We start from the raw sequence: 13,613 nt of genomic DNA, 5'->3' as shown, positions 1-13,613 counted from the left end.
ACAGCAATGCAAGCTTATGTGAGTTATATAACAACAATCATCTCAAGTTAATAGTGATAACTAAAAAATATATATAAAAGCAATTGATTTTAAATATGTATGTACTATATATATACACACACCTACTCACTTGCTACAGACCTGCTGAAAACATTTGGTCAGCCTGTCAGCAGCAAAAAGGCAGAGCACTCTAGTCTGAGCATTTGAATACTGAATATTTTAAGCACTGAATACTTTAAGTACTGGAATGAAGAAAGCTCAGGCATCAGCAAAAACTGCTTACAGGACCAGGTCCCTGCTTTCACTTAAAGCAAAATGTGCTGCGCACACAGTGCTTTCAGCTGCTTGTACAGGTCGGATGAGAACAGAACATGAAGTCATAACATTATGGTTAAGTGCTCTTTAAACTGTCATGAAAAGCTGAGGGTCATTTCCTCACTAAGCCTCTAAAATGATGAATTCTGTATCTATTGTCAAAGAGCAGTGCAATCACCAGCATGAAATACATATTTAGCCTCAAGCAGATGTTATGCGAGTGTTACCTATCAACACAGGTAAGGATTGATATGCTTAATGAGAAAATGCTGGGGTAATGTTCCTTAAAACATAGTCATCCTATGTAAAATATATGTAGTTTTTAATACTAATAAAATATAAAATTACATTTAAAATGTTCTCACAAAATTATTCAAAACAGAATACACAAAAAAAGTATCATCACAGAGGGACATGTCACAGACAGCTGATATGTGCTACTCTGTAACGTTGAAATCCACTGCAAGATAAAAGATTTTGTGTAGCGAAACATAATTTTCTGCTGTATTTTATAAATTACTTAAGAAATGCCAAAGACCAATTCCATTCAAGCATATCTAGGGATAGCTGCAGTTAACATGGGAAAGCAGTCACAGACCTACTACTGTCTCTGGCCTTCCTGGTCTTCTAAAGGAGCAATCAACATAAAACTCATTTTTACTCCTTTGTGCTAATCTGTTTCAAATACTAATCTTTTATGAATATGTTTTCAACTCAATTCACTGGAATAACGAAAGAAAGAAAGAAATTGGAAAGCCCTCCATGTAATGGCACCTAACAGTAACTGATGAAAAATTTTGTTTAACAGTTACATTTTCTTTTAAAAACTCATCACTTTCTAACATATCTTAAAAACAGCAGAAAAAAGTACACCTAAGAACAACAGAGAGAAGCTATTTGTCCCCAGACAAGGGCATGCATTCCTTACAGACCAGCTAAATCTGAACTACTCGGTTGAAACCTACAGTGAAGTTTGTTTCTGTTAATTTTAGATGTGGGATTTATTTCTGCTCAATGGATGATATTGTATATCTCTGTTTGTAACAGAACCTACCATAACAAATACATTGATCAATTCAAAAAACAAGAGGGGAACCCCATCCTACCTTCAAATTCAGCCAGGCACACACACTCGTAGCTGTTGACGAGGTCTCTGCAGGTGGCTCCATTCTGGCAGGGTGCAGAAAGGCATTCGTTATATTCCTCTTCGCAGTAAAGGCCATGGTAACCTAAATCACATAAAGAGGAAAAAAAACAAGCTTTGAAACACATCCCAGTAAAAATTAACAATTAAGCAACTATAGACTGCAGGCAGCTGCTTGCTAATTGAAATATCCTGTGCAGACAGATACATATAAAGTCATTGATTTTAAGGACATCTGCTCCCCAGGTGAAATTACATTAAAAAAATCCTGGAAGCACAATGTTCTAAGAGAAGCCCCAGCCACTGCCCAAGCAATAAACCACACTGAGGCCGTAAACATAGAGGCTGGAGGCCAAGCCCACTAGGAACAATGTGAATAAACACACTCTGATTGTAAAAAGGAATAAACTAATATCAACGTACCTCCTAGCTTCCTCTGATCCTTGCATGAAAGCCACCTTTCATCAAAGTGGTGATAATTGTATAATAGTAGTTAGAATGACAATGTATTTTAACTTTAATGCTGTACAATGTCAAAACACTGTAGAAGCATTAAGATACTTAATTTTTACAGTATTCCCAAGCTGTAGGCAGGTATTATGGTTTGATTATGCAGACAAAGAAAGTAGGACCACAGAAAAGCTATGAGACCTACTAATGGCCATCGAGTCATTCATATCATGAGGTAAGAAATAAGGAGTTAATCCACTTGAAATAGCGCTTTTCTCATTATTTAGTGTGTCATACAATCATCAGTCTTAACAGTAGTTGAAATTACTTTCTAGATATAGTGTATCAGGTCAAAGTAGTACCTACTTACATTAAGTAACAGCATAAATTAGTATCAACTTTCTTTTAAATTTTTTTTTCCTTTTCTTTTTTTTCTTTTTCTTTTCTGTTTAAGGTAGGGGCTTTCCAACTTCAAAAACAATGTCTAAATTTATAGGCAATCAACACATCAATGAGAAAAAAAAGAAAACAGATTGGTCATAATGCTTAGCAAGTACCAATACTGCATTTAAATGCACCTTAAGCACCACTTTCTCCCTGACAGACAAGCATTAGCACAGAAGAACTGTAAAACTTCTAGTGTGTTTGACCAATGAAAAAGGTACCAGGCAATTTGCTCGAGTCTTTCTAAATTGTTTCCCCCTTCTTTGGAGACACTTGGAGTGCTTCATAATTAGCCAAATTACCATTAGGGGAGGGTTCAGAATTTAATATATTAAACAAAATACATTCTTACCTTTTTGAAAGTATGAATACAAGTATTTCTACTAAAACATCTTCCATAAAGTTTACACCCTTCCTGGAAATTGCAGCAAATAATTGAGTGACCAGACTTTTGCATTTTCTACATCTCTTCAACTGTGAGCTATGTCAGAGCATCCGACTTGGGGCATCACACAGCCTACCTCCCTCTCAAGCAAACCAAAGACCACACACAGTTAACATCAACTGAATTGACTGGATAATTAACACAAATTAGCGCTTCAGATGTTTTAGGAAATTGTTTGGCTTCATAAAACCATAGCACCATCTCTTCTTTACCCACCCATGAAAAAGTGAGGATAGAAATTCTAGCCCATACTATTGCCCACAAACTAATGCCAGAGACACTTTGTACGTGGTGGTTACTGTACACCCTTCTTCCTGTTGACTTGTTATTTTATAATGTTTGCCTGGTACTGAAAACAGTGTAGACTGGGAACATTTTTATTTGTTTTAAACAGAATCTTGCCTCTATTTGTGAAGTTTGCTCAATGTTATTGAAATTTCATCCTGATGAAGGACTATATTACACATTTTAAAAAGCAGTGTCAAATATGCTTTCATATTAAAAGCCTTGTTTCACAAAGAACAGTCATACAGAGAAGATATGTCATGGTACGTGAACAGTACATCAGGACACTCGTGCCACATGGATCGGGACTACTTTTTGTTAAATCAGTTAAATATTTAACCTTCTTCATCATAGCTGTTATTCCCCTCGACCTCCAATTACTGTGATATTGTGATATAATACCAAGAAGATGTATTTGTAATCTGTAATATGATACTGAGCATTGGAACAGTGTTTATATGCTTTTAAAAATCTTGATTTACTCATTACTTACAGCTGTAAAAGCAACAGATGAATGAGCATACAATGAATAAAGATGACATGGGAATGAATAAAGATCCCAGGGAAAAGGCCTAAAATAAAAAGTGTAGATTCTGCAATGGGATTTTTTCTTTAGAGAATCTTTATGTAGTAGCAAAACTTATAGACATGAAACAAGGGTATCTTTCATGAACAAAGAACCAAAGAGAGGGGCAGATTCTCATCTTATTAAGTCGTAATCTATATTCACTCTCCTGGTCTGTATTGTCCCCCAAATTCTCACCAAACCATAAAAAATAGGATAAATGGCACCTCCAGGCACCATTTCCACCCCTCCTCTTTCCCCTCCCTCTAATGGATAATTCAAAATAAAATTACGTGAAGATGCAACAGATGTTAGTACTACACAAGATGTATATGCAATATTACCCATCTGATTTTGCACAAAATTGTCTTTCCATAGTAAATAGTTAGTTGGACTAGTAGCTTATTAAGAAACATTTCAGAATTACTTTCTCCAAAGCTGCTAGCCTAGCAATACAGAATTAAAAATGCTAAATATTATGGGTTTTCTTACTAGCCTATGATGAAAGTTTATCCAGCTTACAATGTAGGGAAATATGCTTACGTAATGATATCTGTAGCCAACATACAAACCACCAAAATCAGAAACCTTAAAAGAAAGATATATGGGAATTCTCTGTGTTGAGCACATATGTAATGAGATATTTTGAGGTAAAAAAAAAAATTTCCATGTGTTACACACTTCTCGCCTTTCAAAGGGAGCAGAGGGAAATTTGTGACTGAATAGTTGCCTGGTTTCCAAAATCAATATGAACTAGCGTATCACCTCTTTAGGATTAAGACCGCCCACACTGTCAGAGGCTGCACACGCTGAGGGAAAGATATTTTCTCTCTCCACGAGAGGGCAGATCTCGCCCACACATGATTTCACCCTCATTGTCCTCACCCTGGTACCAGCAGCTTCCTTTTGCTGCACCATGTCACTCTTAACAAGCATTTCTCATCGTATTAGTACTTTTAAGTTATATGGCTATATAAACTATCTATTATACTGAATTCATATATATGTCCTCAAAAAGACTACATAAATAATATTTATATTTTCATCAAAGAATTTAGATGAAAATAGGAGAATTTTTTGTAGATAACTTCAGAATAACATACTAGTATAGTTGCGTCCTCTCTTTCTAGTAACATTTCGATTTGTGGTATAACATTTCTGCGGACATATTCAGAAAGAAAGAAACAATACCTACATTAACAACACTTCTTCAGTTGCTCTGTCCTGAGCAGGGAAAAAAAAAAAAAACACCACATTGGGCACTGCACCTTCAAAAAGGACAACTAATATTATTAACCCTTTTTTTCCCCAGGTCACTAGAAATTGGATATGCCTTCAATAACAGCACCTTCATGAACTCAAGCAGAACTTGCCAGTGATGGTCCCATTCTGCTGTGTTCTCTTCAGAGACTGGGAAATGGATAGGGAAATTTTAAAAAATCCTAAAATAAAGATGTCCCTTTGTTACCTCTTCTCCCTCTACATGACTGTCCTTCTGCTACTGGTCTTTACTGGTCTTTTACTGGTCTTTACAAAGACGGACAGATCCGTTGCCACTCTCCCCTGGATTCCCAAGTCTGTCTTTCTCTTTCTTAAGCAACAGGGAGGCTGCCTGGAGGAGGCCAGGATATTTGCCAGATGCTCTATGACATGGTCTTCAGACAGCTACATGCCAAGGTGCACTCTCTGCACATGGCTATGTTAAAAACTGCAAAGGGAGAAAACATGAAAGGGAACACACAATCTGTGTCACGCAGGCTGATGAGGAGAAACCATGGGTTTATGTCAAAGCATTCGAGAGCAGTTGACAGAGCAGAAGATACAGCAGTGCTTGTCAATGTCTTGAGAACATCTGCAATATCAGCTTAACAAAAGAGAGAGGGAGAAACTTACTGTTCCCTTTATAAATCAATAAAGAACAAAGTTGAAAGCTTTTGAGGTTTTTCTTACCATTAGGGTCCTCAACAGTGATTCCCTGGGTTTATCCACACTTAACACTTCAGCAAATCAAGGCAGCAGGACAAAAATCCCATCTTTATGGAAAGGCATAATGGGATACAGTACAACGCAAGAGAGCTCTGTTTTGCATGGAACAGCATCGGTTCATATATGGCTGCTCACTAACACAGTTGCATGTTATATAGTCAAGAAATAAATGTGTTCAGTTAAAGTCTGAGCTTATATAGCAATAAAATAAGAAAGAGAAGAGCTGCTCTAGATGGCAGGATGGTAGGAAGGCATGCTTACCAGCCACAGCCAGATTGCATGGAGGGTTGTCTTAATGTAGCAGTGGAAACAAGATGAGGAAACAGAGGCAATAAAGGGCTCACAGACAGTCTGGAATTGGAAGTAACCTAAAGTCACTTCTGCCAGAGCTTGCATTTCTTGCCCCAGTTCCAAAATGCGGAAAGGAAAAAGACAGAGAAGAGAAAAATTGCTACTGCTACAGGCAAATGTTGCACTTGCCTTTGCAAAGGCACTGAGAGAAACCTACTCTCCTATAACTACAGGAGCAAAATGTTCAAAAAATCCAGTGCAGAGGAAACATACTCCACAGTACCGCTTCTGAAGTTGACACCACTCTTCATACCCTGTGAAAATTTTTCTGACACTCCTCTTTTTTTTTTCCCCAATGTTCTATATGTGCTATCATATATATTTATAAAGTAGAGGGCAGGTGTTAATGTTCACAGATGTGCTTTGCAGTTTCAAACTCCATACCTCTATGTCTTTAAGAAAGCCAAATGGAAAAGTTTGCTACAATATTAAGTTATTCAACTTCTACATAGGTTTCTTCACTTCAGGCCAGACAAAATTAAAAAGAATATATTACATATTTGCATTTGAAATTGATAACAGCAGCTCTATTAAAATAATGGACCATAAAGAGAGGAAAAGGTTTAAGAGAAGGAAGAAACTGCTTTGGGATTCAGGGAGTAGATAAACATTCCATGAACAGACTCAATGGGGTCCCACTGGTTTCATGAACCAGCATCTAGATGAGAAATCCAACAAATGAGCACAAGAATTATAATCAAGGTTAGTTCTTTAACCTGGGGCAAACATGAAAACACAACACAAACCATGAATCCGATGTCCAAAGACTCCATATTTCTGTTACCTGTAACAGGCCAGGTAACAAGTATTAATAATTTGGGTGTGTAAGCATATAGTTAAAGATTTAAAGGTAAAGTTTCAGGTGCAATTGAAAAATCACACACATAATACTAATTATCCTAAATACATAATTTTGAATTCCACTGAACACTCTCTGTGGACATTTGAAAAAGAAGTATATTCAACTTAGAAATAATTTACACATTTTTTCCCTCCATTCTGGAAATGGGAACATTCAAGAGTATTAGACTCCTTACCAAGTTACACAACTTATCTTTTCTAGTGATGATATTAGATGATGTAGGTTATCCATAGCAATGGTCACAATGAAAGACGAAACACACAAAAAATTAGTATCAAATGCCTCGTTATGTGTGTTCCACAAGTTGTGAAGATATGCAAGTATAATTTATCATTCTTCAAATCTGTACTCTGGCCAAAAAAGCATGGAATCCAAACTGCCTATCAAGCAAGGAGAGACTGTCACAGACCTTGGGCTAAATGGAACTGTTTAAAATTCCTCTCTTGTTAAATTTTTGAGGCAGAAGTAACACAGATGAAAATCCAGGTGACACTATGCCTGCTAGTAGAAACAGTGTGCAAAGGAAGGATGGCATTCAGGTCACACATATAACCAAAACTCTGCAGCGCTTTGCTTCTGTAATAAGAAATTATATCGTCTGTCAAATACCTCATAAAAAAGAACACGACATCCTAGAACTGAATAAAAAATATAATCGGCAGTTTCTAAAGTTTTTAAAACAGTATGTCTCAGATACACTATAGAACCAATATAGAAGACAGTTCTAAAGTGTCATTTAATAAACTTGCCATTAATATATCTATAAAAAATAATGTATATGAATTCAGGGACATGATTGAAAGTGAAAGACTCCTGTACAAAGAAGTCAGTAGTCTGGGAGCTGGCACACCGATGCTGAGAGCCTGCAAGCCAGAAAGCCTCAGGGTCATCTTTATGTATTTCAGTATGTTTATTATTAGTACTTAATAATGTTACTAAACTGCACACAAATTTGATTTATCAACTTTACAAAGTAATTGTAACAGAGACTCTCAAAGTCACTGCAGACAAAATTGTAAATAGAATCCAGCTTTTTAATATATCAGAGACCGAATATACACTCTATCAAACTACTTTTTGATGGAGATACAAAAAATGCGTTAGGTCATGCTCTGTAGTCACTACTTTAGGGTTTTGTTTTAGGAATTGTAAAATAGTAATCCTCAAGTTTAATTGCTCATCTGCCTTACACACAATAATCATTCAAACCACTGGCAAAGTGTTTATTATGACGCCTTCTAAATACTGATCCACAAAGAAGTTGACTTCCATTTATCAGCTATGCCTTTAACTCACGAGGAAAACCTCTGAAGGTAATTGGTCCAAATCCTACTACTAAGATTGAAAAAAAAAAAAAAAAAGAAAACCACAACAAAAAAAACACCATAATGGTACATTCATAACAACTGCACCACTTAAGTACAGTTCTTTAACGATCTTTTGAAATGAGTTATCCATGTTTTTAAATTATTGTCAGATTAATGACAAACTCTCACAATCTGGTCTTTAGTTCTACCTTGATATGAAGCAAGTAATATTATTTATAGAGGGAATTCCTTCTAAAAAAAGTTGTCTGTTTTAAAAGTGAAGTTTAGAACAGTCTATAAACTTCTTTGGAAAGAATAAGCTGGTTTTTTAAATACTTCCCACTAAATTTCACTAATGGAGAAACACAAAAAGAGTTCAATTAAAGAAGTACCATATATGGTCTTGGATGCAGCCTCTATGGCTTCTCATCTGACTAACTTTTAAATGCACAAATATTATTTAAATAAAAATAATTTTCCAGATGTATGAGACTACTTTTAAGTCCTGTGTGACACAGAATTAACAAACCTAACCAAGAATTTATAATCCAGTTTAGGTGACAAATTTCAGAAAAATAGCTTTTATGTGTCCAAGAATATTTACCTAGCTTTTTCTTGTTCGAACCACAGGCAAGGAACATGCTGAAGAAGATTAAAATTTCCCTGGTTTTCTTGGAAAAAGAAATGCTGTTTTTCCTGCCATGGATGAGTCAGGAAAGTGCACTCATGCTGGACAGCTCCCGATACTCCAGTTTGGAAATGGGATCCTTTTTTATACCAGAAATTCAGAAGAAATATTTTTTTACACTAATTGGGAAATTCAGGTTTCTGTTGACTTGATGCATCTTCCCATTGCTTATACAAGGGTAGAATACCTCTTTTTGTGTTTTGATTTCTACAATTCAAATTTGAATCCTGATAATTCTTTTCAGAACTTCCCAGAGCGTACACAGCACTGGTGTTCTTTAAAAAAGCTCTTCATCAATCTCTGGTTATTTCAGTCAACTGTGGTTTCAGTAATATATTAAAAAACACTTAAAGATTAAAAACATATTGATACATTTTGATCACATTCCTTGTTTCCCATCATTAGGCAGCTCCTCCTCTCATTAGCTTCTCCATCCACTGTTGAGAATTTTCTCGACCATGCCCTAAGTGCTTGTATCATTCAATAGCTAGAAAAACAGCAGTTTTTTGTTATGAATCTGAACAAGTTAATAAAATACTTGCTAGCCAATCAAGAAATAGGTTGATGCTGCCAATGTACTCTCGTATTCCTACATGCTTCATGCTTTTTTTCCTGTCTTTCAAGATATTTTTTTAACTTCAAACCTTTTTTTCCTGTTCACTCTCTCTGCCATTTACTCCTTATGGGGTTTGGGTGAGGGGAAGAATATCTAAAATGAAGGGGTAAATACTAAATTGCTACATTCTCAGTTCTAAAAATGAATTTAGGAAAACAGCACCTGGCAATTTCAACTACCTGCAATCAAAAATATATTTTGTCAGACATGGAACTAATTATCAACTGATATGAATTCTAGTTTGTGCTCTCGATAAGACAGGATATGCAAGCTCTATTTAAATATGATTAGGCCTGTTGCTCTTCATCTCAATACGCAATCCTTTTCTCTAAGGATTCCTCTATTATGCAAATGAACAGCAAAGCAGTTAAACACTTCAAAAAGGAAGACTGAAAATTTGTAATGAAAGAATTATCATCTTCACCTCCTGAAATATTTAAAACAAACTACATGTTAGGAAATACTCTTCCTACATTACATAATGCCATTCTTCTGTTCAAATGAAAACTGCTCACACCATTCACAGAAACATCTGAGCCGAAAGCATTTGAGGCTGCATAAACATCTGGACCTATCTTGCTACAAAAAACTACCTACCCTCCAGTTTCTGAAAAGTTGCAAGCAGAAGAATTGACAATACTTCCTGAAAAACTGCCCGTAAAATGGAAGCTTTTTTTTTTTAATATACAAGTTAATACATCTCAATGGTTAAAGCTCTTACATGAGATTCTTACAATCTTGCACGTATAAATTCACATCTGCTGGACAACAAGTTAATTATGAGATGACACTACTATGGTATTGCCTGCAATTTGCTTTCGTATTTTTCTCCTTTATAAAGAAGTGTGTAATTTAATTATAAAACTGTTGAATCCAAAGTATGAATTTCCACTGGTTCTGTTTTTTGTGAGTACCACTCCAAAAAAAACCAACTTCTGATGGTCCTTTCCTTGTCTCTAATTAGCAGTAATTAATTCTGACACCGTCTAAAAATGCCGCATTAGTAGATTTCATTACAAACTCCTTATATGCACAAATAAAACTAATCCATTCTGGTGGAGAAACAACTCAACACAAAATGCACACAAAGTTAGTGTTTTCTATATCAGTTAAATTCAGACCTATCAGAATCAATGTAAGAAAACTAGACAGTCTAGAAAAGTCAGGACTGCTCACTGAATTGAGTTCCAAAAATTGCCTTTTTGAAAGAGGCTTTATAAAATTTCATCAGAACAGACTTTGCTGTTATTTCATGCTCTGGATCAGGATAATTGTATTATATATGCACAAACTTTGTAACTGCACTAAGTACTATATAGCTCATTGTCTAACCTATTAGTAAAAGTATCTTCATTCCAAGATGCAAGAGGAAGATTTCAATAAAACTGTGGAACAACAAAACCATGTTGCGGCCTCCCTCTCAGGATAGCGTACATCCATGAGAATCTTGCTACATACCATGCTGCATTATGCTGAGGTATTCCTAACGCTAAAACCTGTTCTTAGCACATTTATTGATTTAATGAGGGATGGCTTGTTTTCAGAAATCAATCCATTATTCCTACAAAGTGAGAAATGCTTTCATCCTTAGACAGTTTCAAACTTTACTCTCAACACCTGGAATTTCCTTGAAGATCCCACACATCAGTCACTGAAAGCAACACTTTGAAGTGTGCGCTCAATATCCCATCCAAGACAAAGACATTAGCTGGCAATTCTTGTGTCTTCAGGGATCTCTCTTCAGATGAAATACCAGTTTTATGGGCTACAGAATCCTAGATAAAAGCCCACTCTTCAAGAAAAATAGGAGAGTTCTCTACATTTCACCTTGCTCTAAAGCCTTAAGAAGCAGTGACGCCTTTCCTCCTCAAATGCCAATAATACATGGAAGTCAAATTAAACTATTATTCTACTTTCTTTTTGTCCTAAGCCTCACTATCCTAATCTGAAGTGTTCTGGGAATAGATCACGGGCTTCTTTCTTGGGAAGAAAAGGAGAAACTTCTTTTTGGAAGAGAATGAAGGTGACTTCTTTCTATGTACAGGCTAAAAAGGGAACATCTGGGTGTGGCATGTACTGATGTTCAGACTCACCACCTATAGGAGTGCTTGCCTACTTCAGGTAAAACCTTTGCAATTGATAGGATACCTCTAACTGAGAAGGAAGAAAACATAGTGGGAGAATTGCAACTGATTTCCCATAGGGAAGGTAAACAGCAGAGAGAAGGTATTCCTCTGAAAGGAACTTCAGAGAACATGGATGTCACAGCGTTATGTATATGTAGAGCTACTACTATCCAATATGACTCCTCAGCTTATCCCTTGTACACTAGGGATTTATTTTCCCCTTAACTTCTGCAGTTTTCAAGTTTATAGCTTTATAGGAACAGACTTTAAAAAAAAAAAAAAAAGTGCTAAAATTATTCAAGTGAAAACAAAGATTATTGTTTTTTACTTTGTAAGTGCTTAAACAGTAGTGGATGTGCAGCATACGATATCATTCATTCTCACTATTACTTCACCTATTAATTACCATTGCTAAAATGTATAAAGGGAGCTATAAGCACTCCAATATTCTGTTACATTGGTATATTGAAGCAAAAAATCTAGAGCTAAGCAAAATACAACCTAGACACCATGCACTGTTAGGTTCTGTTATCAGTTACCAGCTAAGTCTACTAGCTATGCTCACCTAAGCACTACCACTGGAAAAGAGATAATTTATGTCAACGTGGATGGCAGAACTAAGTCCTTTGGGGTAACCAGTATTTTTTTTCCTTCTCTACCTTTTGTCAGCCACGTTGTTTGTTTCCACTCCTTCCCAAAAGATCAATGTCACATTTTTCATTTTCGCTACGAAATTTTGTAATTTCAATGAAAGATTTATCCTGCAGACTATGGTTTTATAATACAAGTGTAGATAACAACCAAGCCATATGGATCTCAGTGGGTTTTTCAGTGCTCACTCTGCAATTTTTGATTTTCCAAATGTAACTTGTAGATTCCTGTCATTATTCTAAACGGATAGAACAGATAGATCTGCTCAATGTGTTTTCTATACTGAAAAGAAAAAAGGAAGTAATTTTAAACTATATATTGGAATCTACATATAAAAATATTAGAAGATTTATAAAACATGTAACTGGTACAAACCAGGGATACAGAGGCATTTGTAGCTGGTTCCAACACTGCGACAAATGCCATGTGCACAAGGATTCAGAGCGCAGAAGTCAATCAGCTGAGCACATGTAGGTCCTGTAAATCCAGGACTACAACTGCAGGAGAAGGTAAGTCTATCTGCATAACAGGTTCCATTGTTCTGGCAGGGAGATGACGCACAAGGGTCTATTTTGTCTTCACAAGAGGTTCCTAAAAACCCTAAAAGAAATAAATGGTTTTGATAAGTAAACATTCTGGTTTCCACACAATTTTAATAACTAAAGCAAGTTAAAAGTAAGCCACTGACATATCTATACTCCATTTTCTTTATTCTATGAAAATTACAAAAATACAGACTTTCTATATATACTAAAGTCTAATTGTACCCATTAACAAGGTATGATACAAGATGTTTCAGGTAGAATCATACTATCATATGACTAAGGCAGTGAAGTGCAAAAATATTGACTATGACAGTGCTTGTCCACTTTACAAAGTGTATCTGGCTAGAAAAGCAGAAGATATTTTCTAAAGATCAGGAGCGGACTAGCCTGCAAAACAAAGAAAAGCCAAAACTGACCTTTTTTTCATTTTTCCTAATGCGTTTGTTAAGCAGCAACACATGCCTTTACTTGAGCTTCAATAATTTAAAAGATTACCTTTTACAAGAACATAGTTCTTACTAGCAGAAGAGACAATGATTTACTGAAGCAACACCATGTAAAAATTAGACATAAAGAAAAGGATATCCTTGCAAAAGAGTTGTTTTGATCAGATGTAGAAAATAATAACAGTTGAACAAATTGCAGTATAGTAACTATAGTTTTTGTCACATAGACATAGATCACATATATAGCAATGTGAAGCAAGGTTATTGTACCCGAAAGCAAGTCAGAAAAGAATACTCAAATTCTAGTACCCCTCCAAATAGAAGAACAAACTGTCCTTCCATTCAACTCTAGTATTTTTTAATGAGTGCCTGGTCCATTCCTACAGA

General features: G+C 35.8%; 1 protein-coding gene across 1 annotated transcript in view; it reads right to left on the bottom strand.

Moving 5' to 3' along the window:
* Positions 1–13,613, bottom strand: part of DNER (delta/notch like EGF repeat containing) — a 127,058-nt gene that overhangs the window by 15,757 nt on the left and 97,688 nt on the right. Inside the window, exons 8-9 of the mRNA XM_074153686.1 lie at positions 12,611–12,835; positions 1,422–1,544 (exon numbers count right to left, since the gene is read on the bottom strand). Of these exons, the coding sequence (XP_074009787.1) occupies positions 1,422–1,544; positions 12,611–12,835 (348 nt within the window). The remainder of the gene's footprint in view (positions 1–1,421; positions 1,545–12,610; positions 12,836–13,613) is intronic.

This window comes from Numenius arquata, chromosome 9 (assembly GCF_964106895.1).
Source record: "Numenius arquata chromosome 9, bNumArq3.hap1.1, whole genome shotgun sequence".
Classification (NCBI taxonomy): Eukaryota; Metazoa; Chordata; class Aves; order Charadriiformes; family Scolopacidae; genus Numenius; species Numenius arquata.
Note: the sequence above shows the minus strand (reverse complement) of the source record. Positions and strands in the feature narration are given on the sequence as shown.